At 38.8% G+C, this 13,772-nt stretch overlaps 1 protein-coding gene across 10 annotated transcripts in view; it reads right to left on the bottom strand.

The window, feature by feature from the left end:
* TTC3 (tetratricopeptide repeat domain 3) overlaps positions 1–13,772 on the bottom strand; it is a 120,417-nt gene that overhangs the window by 29,185 nt on the left and 77,460 nt on the right. For all 10 annotated transcript variants that reach the window (XM_043474708.1, XM_043474716.1, XM_043474707.1 and 7 more), the window contains 7 exons: positions 12,407–12,658; positions 9,871–9,917; positions 8,804–8,860; positions 7,084–7,157; positions 5,697–5,861; positions 1,532–2,579; positions 538–603 (listed from right to left, as the gene is read on the bottom strand). In XM_043474708.1, coding sequence (XP_043330643.1) covers positions 538–603; positions 1,532–2,579; positions 5,697–5,861; positions 7,084–7,157; positions 8,804–8,860; positions 9,871–9,917; positions 12,407–12,658 — 1,709 coding nt within the window. The remainder of the gene's footprint in view (positions 1–537; positions 604–1,531; positions 2,580–5,696; positions 5,862–7,083; positions 7,158–8,803; positions 8,861–9,870; positions 9,918–12,406; positions 12,659–13,772) is intronic.

Here is a 13,772-nt window from a genome sequence, read left to right as displayed (position 1 = left end):
CACCGGCAGCCAGGCTTGGGAATCTAAGCCAGGTGCACACACCTGGCCCACCTTTCCCATCCCCTGCACCTCTTACAGCACGTTAGCATTTCCCAAGTGTACAAAGGCAGGGAATTGAGGTTCTGAAATTCTGTTCATTGTCAGAAAACTGTGAACTATGGCCAAGCTGACCACACACACCAGTCTGCTGTTTTCATCGTCCAGAAAGTTCGGCCCTATGAATACAGTCCATGTTTAAATAATCAGCAGTAAGAATCTGCCTGCCAATGCAGGAGACGCATGTTCAATCCCTGAGTCGGGAAGATCCCATGGAGTAGGAAATGGCACTCCAGTACGCTTGCCCGAGAAATCCCGTGGAGAGAGGAGCCATGGGGTTACACGAGAGTCAGACATCACTTGGTGACTCAACAACAAGGCTTATTTTATGACGTTTTATAAGGAATAACTCGTTTCAAAATAGTTCTAAGTTCATTATTCCCATTTAGTTAAAGTAATGAAAATTAAACCTTCTAACAGTTTAATACAGCTCTGACTCACCTGTTGTGACTCAAAAGGACCATATGGTTCAGTATTGACTTCTTGATGTGTCATATTCCAAGACACCTTCGGGGGCAAAACAAGCACATTCAATCTGTCTCAAAGGCTCTAGTAAAATAAATCCATCATTTGATAACATTTTGAAACATGTCCATAATTTTTTCAAGGGTTTTATTTTTTTGTCAGTTTAGATAACATTCTATGCTTTCTACAAATGTTTGTAACAGGAAAGAGTATCATTTGGAATTGGTAAAAGTGAAAATGATTTTGGTTCATTACTCAACATAATTTTTCAAAGCCTTCTAGCAAGCTTTTAAAAAACTTAATGAGTAGGAGGATAACCAATAAGGGCTTCATGCATTCATGCCTTATTAAGGTTAACTACAGAGAAACCTTATTCTTGAGACTGTTAGGAAGGAACATTTATTCATATCCCTTGTTTCTCTCCATCTGGTTGTGCCCTATATCTCCCTCACTCCCCCGCTGGTTTGACAGGAGAAACTGGGCATGTGCAGCCCTGACTCTCTTCTTTTTTCTCTTTCTCTTGGGAGCTGCCCGTGCAGAGAGCACATTTTTCCTGTTCCTCTTCCTTGCACTGTCTTGGGGGCAAGCACCCAAGTTGGAAAGCCTTCTAGTCCAGCACTGCTGTGAACGATGGGGGAAGCTGCTAAGTCATGGGCTTCAGTCTTGGGACAGACACTCTCTAGAGAAAAGAACCACATCATCCTACTGCACTTTTATTAATTATCAAGGCGGTGCTTTGGCTCCATCTGCTGATTCTACTGCTTTATGTCCCAACTGGTGCAAAACTTGGATAGGACAGAGGGTATTACTTACTACACTCCAAAATTCCTTCTGGCATTACCTGTCATGCCCTAAAAAAGGGTTCATAAAGTCCATTATTTTACAGGATTTTAGTAAATATAAGGGCAATGAAAAATGAAGAGGAAAACTTAACTTTGATATTAAGATGACTTTCTCACTGTGGTCTTACCTGTACAGCAACCACTTGTGTACATGGAATATGTGTTACTTCATCTGTGCTTTCCGGATTTACTTCCCACGTGGCAGAATCTCCACAGCGGTCATCGTTTCTGCTAGCCTCACTCTGGGCAGTATCAGCACTATCCGAGCTGTACTCTGACTTCACCGGTGTTTCCAAAGAGTCCTCAAGGATCTGTGTTTCGGAGGCCATCTGGCTAGCAGGGGCATTCTCAGCACTGAAATGATGAGACTCAAAGTGCAGCTCCGTTATGTCACCTGCTACAAAAGACGGCACCATGGGTATTGGTCTCTGCAGGTGATACTCAGCAGGAACGCTGGCCAGAGGGGTGTAAATGCTATACTGGGGCAAAGTCGGTAACACGCTGATGAAGGCTGGTGGTGTCTGGGTGATGTCAAACCCCCGAAAGGGAAGGTATGTACAGTATCCTGTGACCAGCTGGGGTCGAGGCCAATAGGTCGCTTTCACTTCCTCAGGAACTGGTTTGGGAGAATTAGAGGAGACTGGCTTGTAACCAGTCTCCTCAGAAACTGGCCTGGGAGAATCAGAAGACACCCCTTTGGGCTTCTCATCCTCAGAAACTGATCTGGAAGAATTATCAGAAACTGGTTTTGGCTTCCCAGTGTCACGAGCTGATTGGGGAGAACTGGCAGATGCAGGCTGAGGCCTCACATCCTCGGAAGCTGGTGCTGAAGGTACCTCAGACACTGGTTTAGACATTACATCTGGTTTAAATTCCCTAGCAGTTGGATTCAGTGGTAGTTTAACTCGTAAATACTCTCCTGTTTTTGAAATTTCTTCTACTTTTGTCTTAATGTTTTTCTTCTTTCTCTTTTTCTTGAGCCGTAACGCGACTTTCTTCAACGCAATACAGTTGTCAATCACAACAAAACGAGGACACCCCAGGAGAAACGCTTTCAAACCTCCTGCTTTTTCTAGTAGCTGTCGTGTTTCTTCCGGGAAGAACTCATACTCTTCAGAAAACATCTTGTTATTCATGTCCAAGGGACCGTGTTCCTCCAACAACTGAGAGAAATAGCTAGGCAAAAAAATTTACATATGTTATTATAAGGAAGCACTTACACACGGTTTTCTGAAAAAAATATTTCTCAAAAATTTCCCCAAAGCAAAATACTATTTCTAACTGACCTGAACACCTCCTCAACAAACATATTATACTCACATTAAATCTGAGAAAGGCTACCTGTAATCAATGATACTATAAACAAAAGTTAAGTTTACTCCTCAGAAAATAATCCTTTAAAAGATATTTTTTGTAGAGAAAAAAAAAAGACTAAAAAGTTATTTTTTATAAGCTGTGATTAAATAATTATTCAAAATACATACATATATATTTTTAATACTTGCTTTTGGATTTTTAAAAAAAATATTTATTTATTTGGCTACCCTCAGTCTTAGTTGCGGCAAGTGAGATCTTTATTTGTAGCATGTGGATCTAGCTCCCTGACCAGGGATCAAACCCACGCCTCCTGCAATAGAAGTGCAGAGAATCACTGGACTGCCAGGGAAGTCTCTGTAATATGTTTTCATGTATCTGCTGGCCATCTATATGTCTTCTTTGGGAAAATGTTTATTTGAATCTTCTGTCCACTTCTAAACTGAACTTTTTTTTTTTTTTTTGCTACTGAGTTGCCTCAGTTCTTCATACATTTTGGGTATTAGCTCCTTATCAGATATATGATTTGCAAATATGTGTATACATATTTTCATAATTGAATGATGTGTCTTAAACGATCCTTGATGGACTGCCATAGTGCCCGTGCATGTCACTGTCAGCACGGGGCCAAGGGGTAGAAATGGGAAAAATATTTCAGAAAGCATCCCCATCCTAGTGCTCTAGGTGTGCCCCTCTGAAAAACCACTATTTTCTACACGCTCCTGATTCCTTTCTCTTTTTTAAAAGAAGTAGATTAAAGATCAGGACCCAATTTCCTCTTTCTTGGAAGAAAGCATGACAAGTAAGCAAAAACCACATGTTCTTTCTGGTAGGCAAAAACTGACAGGGAGAAAAAACATGATTCTTATTTCACAAAGTTATTTTTATTTGCAACACACTGTGATTCAACCTGTGATCAATTTCACTCTCCTGCTATCTGTAGCTACATGCTGGGATCACATCTTCTACTTTCTTTTTGAAACCTTCCACCTTAACTGGTTAGTAAATCTTGACTCATTAACACTACTAAAGAACTGTTATGAAAAACTAAATGCAGAATACCATATACTACCTGCATTGCAGATACACTATCTGCAACGTATAATACCATATACTATAACAGTATATAATACCATATACTGTCTGAATGCAGAATACCATATACTTCAACTATCTGTATTATAAAACATTAGAAGGAAGGGGGTCACTGAAAACAAATCAATCCAATTCCCTACTTTAAAGTGAAATATTTAAGTGAAGAAAGAAAGCAGTCATCACAATATTCTTAACACCATATATATTACGCTTTCTACTCTACATTCTTTTCAGATACAAAAGTTTAGTTTCATTTTTCTTTTACCCATTGGCCAATTAAAATATCATCTTTAAGCCAATCATCATTAATGTTTATTTTTGAAAATTCAAAGAAAGAATTAAGTTCTGAGGTGTGACTTCCTGTAACTTCCCAACTTTCTCCTATTATAAGATATAAACTCCATTTCAAAATACACAAACAAATCAAACTCTTTTTTTCTCATAAAGTTACTTAATTTCTTCCCACTTAAAAAGGTACTGTAGTCTCTAAGAAGCAAACTCCTGAAAACTACAGTTTAGCTTCAGTTTAGATGCTTGAAGCAAAGTCTAGCATGTTTTAAGAAATACTAGTATGGTCCCCTGGAGAAGGAAATGGCTACCCACTCCAGTACTCTTGCCTGGAGAACCCCAGGGACAGATGAGCCTGGCGGGCTATAGTCCATGGGGTCGCAAAAGGTCGGACACAACTGAGTGACTGAACAACAATAACAGTGTAGTTTTACAGCTGATTCCAGGTTGTCATCCAGTTCTCTGGGAATATGATTTGTTCAGCACTTCAACTCTGAAGAAAAACTATGAAGAGGGATCCAAGAGCATATAACTAAATTGAAGAGGAATAATGCAACCGAGAAAAATAGAAAAAATAACCAAATTACAGATGAGTGATGGGTTTTCCAGGAATTCGCTTACAAATTAATTTTCTATTGCAGATCTCGGCCCCTCATCATCTTTTCCTAAAGAAAGCATCATGTACTACTTATTAATCCCAAGCTTTTTTAAAAAAAAAAAAAAGGGCAAATGCTTTTTAGATTTTCCTGAACTCTATTACTGTATCGACCCCCCTCAGACTTGACTTTAGTGTTAATTTTTTTCTTCTTCTTCTTTTTTTAAATTTCTTTCTTTTTTTTTTTGGCCACACAGCATGTGGGATCTTAGGTCCCTGACCAAGGATCACACCTGTGCCCCTGCAGAGTCCTAACTTTACTGAACCACTAGGGAAGTTTCCTGGTGTTAATTTCACATTCACATTTTCAAGCCAAAAGTAATTCAGCCCAAACTTTCTTAGAAGGAAAAGTCTATTTCTCTTTTCCTAGATGAATGTCGGGAGGTCAAGTTTTCAGCAGAACACAGAGATACAGGGTTCTGTATCTGTACTACCACCCCAGCTGGACAGCTCTCTCAGCAGTAGTCACCAGATCCTGGTATCCCTTCCCAGTGAAGGGTAATACTTCACCAAGTCACATTAAGTGTCACCAGGCTTAGGAGACACCAAACTACAATATCATATCAACGGAAAGACAATGAAAGCAAATAATCATACCATTCCTTGTCAAATATATACTGTGGAATTTATGATAAAAGATTATGGCTGGAAGCTTCATTTATCATTCCTATCCTAGGACAGTTTTGGAAATACAAAGAATCTACATTAGCAGCTCAAACTGACAACTAATAAACATTAGGGTTCTAAAAAAATTTTTAATAGTTAAAAATGTCCGATTAACTTTGTGTAATACATGACCAAAGCCATACTTTTCCTCCCCAGAGTTTGTGAGCCAAACACAGATTCTTTTAATAAATAGAAAGGGACACAAATTTAAAACAACTTAAGATCTTTTACTGGCAACCTCAACGTAACAGTTGTAGGAACGTTAAGACACTTACTCGTACAGAGTTGAACATTTTTGTTTTGGGTTTATGTCCCACAGCTTCTTATTCCGGACAATATACTCATTACTGTGCTGTTCATACAGAGCTTCAAATTCTTCTACATCCTGCCGAAGGTGATCGGGCACTACAAAGGGGCCCGCAGAATTTAAACTGCGTTTGCTGATAAAACAAAAACACAAATGATTTTCTCGTGAATAATAAACTTCTACGTGACCCAGAATAACATTTAAATTGGAATAAAGATAATGTATTATTCAACTTTTGGATGCAAAAACATACTACCAGAGAATTTAATGCAGAAAAGTTAACTTTCCACAACTTTAGTCAAGAGATTCCTGAGTACTAAGTTCTTTTATTAATAATTATCAAGAGTAATTTCTTTAAAGTCTTCTGGTTTAGAAAAAAAAATCAATGTTGTATTAATTATAACGTGTTAAAAAGCAAAATGAAAGGTTTTATCACAATGGTGATCAATTTAAGTTAAAGTGAGATTGAGACTGGTGAAAAGTACTTCAAGTTTTTTTGTTTTTTAAAGAGCATAAGATTCTAGCACTCTGCAAAGCTGGAGCAGTGCTGAGTGTGGGCTCTAAACAGGATTGCTGGCTTAAACTCTGGCTCTGCTGTGTATCACAGCCAACTGCACTGTGCCTGTGTTTCCTTCTGTGTAAAATGCATGTAACAGTATTTATCTCTAAGAAAGAAGAATGGATTAGATGAGTTTATATAGACATAAAAAGCTCTTAAAACAGCACCTGGTACATAAGTGCTATCAAAATATAGGCTCTTTTTATTTAAACTTAAAACAATTCCCCCATTCAAAGAGTCCACGAAAATATGCAAAACAATTGTTACTACAACTCATTTAAGAAACGTGGGGGGGAATGTTTGTGGCTCTTTGGTCCATAATGGAATATGATATAAAAAACTTACTTGCTACTCACTAGTTTTATTTCTTGTATCTACCTGTCTCTTGAAAACTCAGTTTCAACAACCAGATACACTGGAAATTGCTACTTAAGGCTGAACCGTAACATCACATACAGCCTCCAAAATATCTTCCTACTAATTATCAACAGGACATTCTCTTCATTGAACATTTTAAAGAGTATTTTCTAGGATTTTCAACAGTATCCTATACATATAAGTTCTCAACCTTATCAAATGAATGTTATCAACCCTCTGATTTTAACAGTTTATATCAATTCTTAACACCGACAGCCTACACTATATAAATCAACCACAATGGGTCACATAAGGTTGTTATAACAGATTCATGTCTTGAGGCAGAGAAGTTAGGGAAATAAAAGACAAGTTTAAAGGACAACAGATTAATGTACCTTTTAAGTTAAAATAAAAGCAAAAATTCTCAGACTGTGCTTACATATAGTCTTCACCTGAAGTGACAGTCTCAATGTTTGGTGTGACTGAAGGTGTTCCAGATCCAACTAACATAGGCTGGTTTAAAAAACAAAAATGACAATGATTTTCCACATTTACCACTAAAACTGATGAATGTTTATATAACTATGCACAAAAATTGCCAATATATATGACTTATCTTATGACCAACCTAGATAGCATATTAAAAAGCAGAGACATTACTTTGCCAACAAAGGTCCATCTAGTCAAGGCTATGGTTTTTGCAGTGGTCATGTATGGATGTGAGCGTTGGACTGTAAAGAAAGCTGAGCGCCGAAGAATTGATGCTTTTGAACTGTGGTGTTGGAGAAGACTCTTGAGAGTCCCTTGGACTGCAAGGAGATCCAACCAGTCCATCTTAAAGGATATCAGTCCTGGGTGTTCTCTGGAAGGACTGATGCTGAAGCTGAAACTCCAATACTCTAGCCACCTGATGCGAAGAGTTGACTCATTGGAAAAGACCCTGATGCTGGGAGGGAGCGGGGGCAGGAGGAGAATGGGACGACAGAGGATGAGATGGCTGGATGGCATCACCAACTCGACGGACATGAGTTTGAGTAAACTCCGGGACTTGGTGATGGACAAGGAGGCCTGGTGTGCTGTGATTCATGGGGTCGCAAAGAGTCGGACATGACTGAGCGACTGAACTGAACTGACTGATGACTTATCTAAATTTTCTTGTGAACAGGAACATAACATTAATTAAATTTTAAACAGCCAAAAATAGGCACAAGCTAAGAGTTAGTTTCTAACACTCCAAAAATTTTTAAACTATCACTGTGGAAACTCTCATTTTAGATAAACTACAGACATATAATCAAAGATAAAAACAAAAGTTGTATTGGAACTTATAAGCTACTCTTATCCACCCCTAATTTTCAACCCCTGCCTCCCATTTGATTCTGCAAATGTGTGATAGCCATTAAGACCCTACCTTAAGACTTAAAAGTAATGTCCCAGTCATCTCAGGGGCTTGAAGCAGAGCTTTAGGTGAGCGGAAGGAAGGAATCTATCAATTCTGAGACTCTGTCATGATGGTTAGTATTTATCTTTTTTTTTTAAAGTCTTTATTGAATTTGTTATAATACTGGCTCCTGTTGTTTATGTTCTGGTGTTTTTTGGCCACAAGGCACGTGGGATCTTAGCTGACCATCCAGAGATTGAATCCCTACCCTAGGCACTGGAAAGTGAAGGCTTAACCACTGGACCACCAGGGAAGTCTCAGCATTTTTACTTTAAATATTTAGGTAATAATTCCATTAATTAATAATAATACGCATCATGTCTTGTAATACAGATAATGACACAAGGGCACAGGGAAGTCAATTTGCCCAAGGTCACAGAGATAATAAAAATAATAATTGGTAGAACCAAGGTTAAGAACCCAGATCTCCCTGATCTCAAAGCAGCCTTGGCCACACTGAGGAACAGCCATACAAAGTGCTACATTACGACAATTTCACTAGGAAATACCTAGAAAATGGAAAGGATAATAAAGAGTCTCTATTAAGAATTACTTACATACAACATGAAACTTAAACTTCCTCAAAATGCAGAAAACTGGCAAAACATCTTTAGAGCCTAGAAAGTCTTTCTCTACAAAGTTCTTCAAAATATCCTAAGAACTAGTTAATTCTTATTTATAAACTCAATTAAGAATTAATACAGAAAATATTCCATACCTTTGAATCTTTTGGCTTCTTTTTCTTGCCTTTGTTTTTTATCTTGGTAGAATTAAACTAAAAAGCAAAAAAAAAAAAAAAATTATTGAACACTCAAATAATAGTATTATGAAGCTACCATACATTATAAAGATACCATTCTGATTTTCATAGACTAGTCCTAAGTTCAAGTACATAAAATGTTTACCAAAAATTAACACTTTAGTGTGTTAAGCCCCACTGTTTCGATTTATAATAGAAAATAAGAAAAATACTAAATGACACCTAATGCTATATAACTAAAATTAATCATTCCAACTTAAGGTGCTGGTACTCATGTTCAACAAGGTTTATGTCATTTCAAGTAATTAATGAGACCTACAAAGTAATTGCAGCTATGAGCTTATCATATTTTAATGACTTTCCTTTACTAAGCAAACTAGACATTCTGCACTTGGCCAGACACCAGGGAACCAACAGTGAAGTTAGAAGCAGCGTCTAAAAAAAAAAAAAAAAAAAAAAAGAAGCAGCGTCTAACTTCCCATAGGGTTATGTCATCTGTACTTCCAGTTAGCCAGATAGGATCTGACTGAACAAAGACAAAATTTTAAGTACAGACAACTTGATCCTAAAAAAATCATTAAACAAGTATTTCTGTTCAAAAACTGCCACAAACTAATTAAGGAAGACAACTCTGGAATTATTTTAACTTTTTAAGCTCAATTGTAAGCCATTCAAAGTCCATTTGTTTTCCTTCAGAACAAAACATAATTTTAATCATTACAAGGTAACATTTCATTTTTATGCCATCAGATGACTCAAGAACTCCTTTCCTATTTCTATGATTAACATTCATTAGTTGTGAACATTTATGGACACTGTCTAATTTAAGCTGCAGAGTGTGCTGACTGTTGTTCCAAGAGGAAGACTGGGATTACCCTTTCTAAGAAAATTGTCATGTTATCCAGAAGTCCTCCAGATTTGGTTCTGGAGTGCCTCCTGGGATGTAAACAAACACCGGGTCCTCCCTCTCCTCCTTCGGCTGACACAAGTTAGAATAAAACACTGAAAATGATGAAATAACTTACTGGCACGTCACCACTGTCCTGTTTCCTTAATACAGTGCAGCGGCTATCTGTGAGAAGACACATGGTATTGTAAGGAAACGAAAAGCTCACATTGCCGTACGACACAACAAGTCCTTAAAGAAAACCACCCCAGATACTACTAATATCCACTATGTCCTACTCCTTATTTGGTTTTGTCACAAGTTTAGTTTAGAAACCAAGAGCAAACTGGCTGACTCAGTAGAAAACCAACTACTAAGAATCACGAAACTTCAATCCAACTCAGTACAACTTGAGTTTTTTCTAGACACCAAACTCTACATATGCTAGGTGCTGGGAATACAGAAATGTATAGAAACGTCCCTGCCATCAATAAGCTCATGTTCTGCAAACTACACAGAGAGGCAAACACCACAGCCCAGTGTGCTAAAGGCCACAGTATATGCAGTGGAAACAAAGCTGACAGAGTAACGAAGTCTTCAAGGGGAGCAGCCCAAGGAGGGGTCAGGGAGGGCTGTGGGGAACAGAGGACTTGAGATGAACCAGCAAGAGGCGGGGGTGTGAGCAGGGACAGCACAAGGCACGTTTGGGCGCAGCAGGAAGTGAGGGGCACAGTCAGAGGGGAGACGGGAGCACGCTGCTGAGCCCAGACAGACACCGTGACCTCAACCTGCAGGCAAAAGGAAGCAAGTGCTTCCCACAAAATACTTAAAGTGGATCAGACAGGTGTTCTAGAAGGGTCAGCAGGAGCATCGTGAGAGAAAGGTTTGGAGTGGGAGGGTCAGAGGCATGGAGACCAGTTGGAGACTACTGAGATCATGGAAAGGTTATTAAGATCCTGGCCTAGGGAAGTAGAGATAGACAGGGAAGGGCAGATCAAGAATATAGCTTACTTGACTTGGAAACAAACTAGATAAAGGGTAAAAGGCAAGAGGAAGGGTCGAGACCAATTTTAGCGTTTCCTGCTTGAAAACAATATGTAAAGCACTATCATCTTGAGATATCTCATGTGGCTTAAGCCATTCCAACAGGGAGACATGCACACGGGATCCAAAAAGAGTTTGGGTCTCCCAAGTATCACAGCACTGGTGATGTTATTGACCACTCTTAATTTATAAGATAAGTGGATTTTGAAAAGTTTTTAACCAATATAATCGTTCCTTTAAATGAAAGGAGATAAAATTGAAAATGTTGGGGTAAGTGTGAGAGGCAGAGGTAGTGGACTTGAAAATCTGTTGGCTGGTCATTTGGTTGGTGGCTTGCAACCCTATGACTGAGAGCAGAGAAACTGTCACAACTGGATGGATTGGGTATTTTAGGCACAGAACACAAGAACCAGGGAAAATGCACAATGAAAGGGAATTGTGTCCTTTTGAATTGTCCCGTGCAATCCAAACATGCATCAAGTTTTGTAAGCTCAGTCCCAGAACAGCATTTTATTCCCAGCAGCAGGCAAGCTGAGAGCAATCAATCCAGGCTATCAAGAAGCATGTCATCCCCAGTCATGAAGCAGTGTCCCCGGAAAATAAAGCCACCTATATCTGAGTGTGCCCTCCCCTAAGAACCACAACACAAGTAAGCTTTTCAGTCCCTTATACTGTATTTGAATTTCATAATGCGTAACTCTTTAGTACAAGGCCAAAACCTTTTCATGTACTCTTTAAAACAAATAGCATGAAATCTGAAAGTCTAACTCCTAACAATACCTAAAGCAGACGTATGATGAGAAGGGAAAAGGAGGAGGGCAGGGAGAGACAGTATCCTAAGAGATAGATATATGTAGTACCAAAGATAAGAAACTTAAACTCAGAATTGTACAACATGTCTAACCCTGGATGTCAACTGTCAGATCCACCTCCATGTTCACTCCACCCCTGCACCAAAAATTTCCTCTTCCTGAGGAGGGGAACCCCGCAGCACTTTTCCTGGCCCTCTCTTCTCCCATATTACAGTTACCTGTATATTCATTTTACTCCCTTTTCTGAACATAAGGTCCTGAGGGCAAAGACTAGCGCAAGCATTTCTGAACTCCTTGTTAACACACCTAGCACAAGGCGTTGAGGCGGCAGTAAGAGAAGATTTCTAACAAACTTAGTTAGGGGTGTAGCTGGGCCACAGCCTCGTTTTCTGACTCCCAGCTCTAGGTTCTTCCCACCACAGCAGATATGCTATCTGTTCTAGATTCTGCAAATTTGCCTCCTTCTGCAGCCAATGTTTCCTTGAATGCTACAAATCAAACCATTTCGTAAGAAAGTCCACCCCTTTAATATATAATCTTTGCCATGACACTGTCAAAACACCTACAATGAGAACAGTCCATGTAATGTATCCATCTGAGTGTCTTGACAACACTGAGATCCACAAAGTAAAAAGGCTTTAGTATATTAAAAAAAAAAAAAACCACTGTTCTTTTTTAAACCACTGTTCTTAATACTAACTTCTCCAAATAAGCCAGCTGTAGCATAATGATTTTCACTATTTTCTTTGTTAAGTATCTAAGTAAGCTAGATCCTTTGAAGACTTTTTCCTTAGATACAAATCGAAACTGTCCACATACCCATTATATCAAAGAATTCGTCCAAGGCATTATGCAGTGCTGGGAACTTGTCTCTGTGTTCTTCCAGCAGCCATATTAAACAACGCGCTTCCTTCAGTGACGTAGGCTCATAGAAATAATCGAGTTGCTTTCCTTCTATAGAGCCTAGCTTATGACCATATTTCTCATTCCAGAGAAAAGTCATGATGCTAAAATCAAGCTCCTTCAGAGGAGCCCCATAACGAGAAAAGAAAGGTCCTGTGGCATCTAAGCCTATAATAAAAACAAAACCCAAGTCAGAAGAAGGGAGGATTATTTGCTACAAAATCACATTCAGTTTCATATCTTTGAAAGCAGTTCTATTATAGTTTGCTTACATTTTCAGTGAAAACATTTAAATACTTGAGACTACATTTATTCAAGCTATTATGGGGTTCAGAAACACCATTTCACATGAATATGCTAAATACAGCAGTTCTTACCTATTAGTTGAAAAAAGTGGGCCAAAGGCTTCTATTATTCTAACTATTTTTATTAGACTTAGGGGGGAAAAGGAATTTTTTAGTATTTATTCTTATTTATTTGACTGTGCTGAGTCTTAGTTGTGGCATGTGGGATCTATCCTGACCAGGGATTGAACCTGGGAGCATGGAGTCTTCACCACTGGACCACCAGGAGAGTCCCAGAAAAGCAATTTTTTAAAGACATTAAATTCCTTTAAAAATATAACAATAACTTTTCACTACTTCATAATGAATTTCATTCCAATTAGTACAAGCTAGCTAGATTTTACAATGCTTTTCTACGTATATTCTATAATAACAAAACATCAGTAATATATGGAACTTCCCAAATGCCTTTAAAACAGAAAATGGGTAAACTCTTTATCCAACACTTTCAAGAATTGCACCTCATCCCCTTGAACACCATGGCCCCTTACCTTCCTCACGAGATTCCAGGTGGTCACTATTCCTGATTTCACTCCCACTTCTACAACTCCAGAAAAAGGGGTGGCTGCACCCTCATGTACTACTACTGAAAGGAGGTGAGCCCCTGCTGCATGCTAATACAGCCACCAAAAGTAAGGACTGGCTCTGCTCTCTGTCCCCACATCTGTAACACAGGACGGGTCACAGGCTCTCTGTCTGCAAATGAGGCAGAGCCTGTCAAGTCAAAACTACCCTGGACGGCTGATCCAGATACAACAGCTTTGCACAGGTCATGTTACATGAAAAATCAGTGTATTTAAACACGAGAATCAGCGACCACGTAAAATACTCACATGATACAAGGTGTAAGGCAATCACGGATAAAGAAATACCACATTCAAATCTCCATCTACAGCTCACAGCGGAGCATGTGCTTGATGAGAGGAAGGCAGCAGATC

This window comes from Cervus canadensis, chromosome 7 (genome assembly GCF_019320065.1).
Source record: "Cervus canadensis isolate Bull #8, Minnesota chromosome 7, ASM1932006v1, whole genome shotgun sequence".
In the NCBI taxonomy this organism is placed as follows: Eukaryota; Metazoa; Chordata; class Mammalia; order Artiodactyla; family Cervidae; genus Cervus; species Cervus canadensis.
Note: the sequence above shows the minus strand (reverse complement) of the source record. Positions and strands in the feature narration are given on the sequence as shown.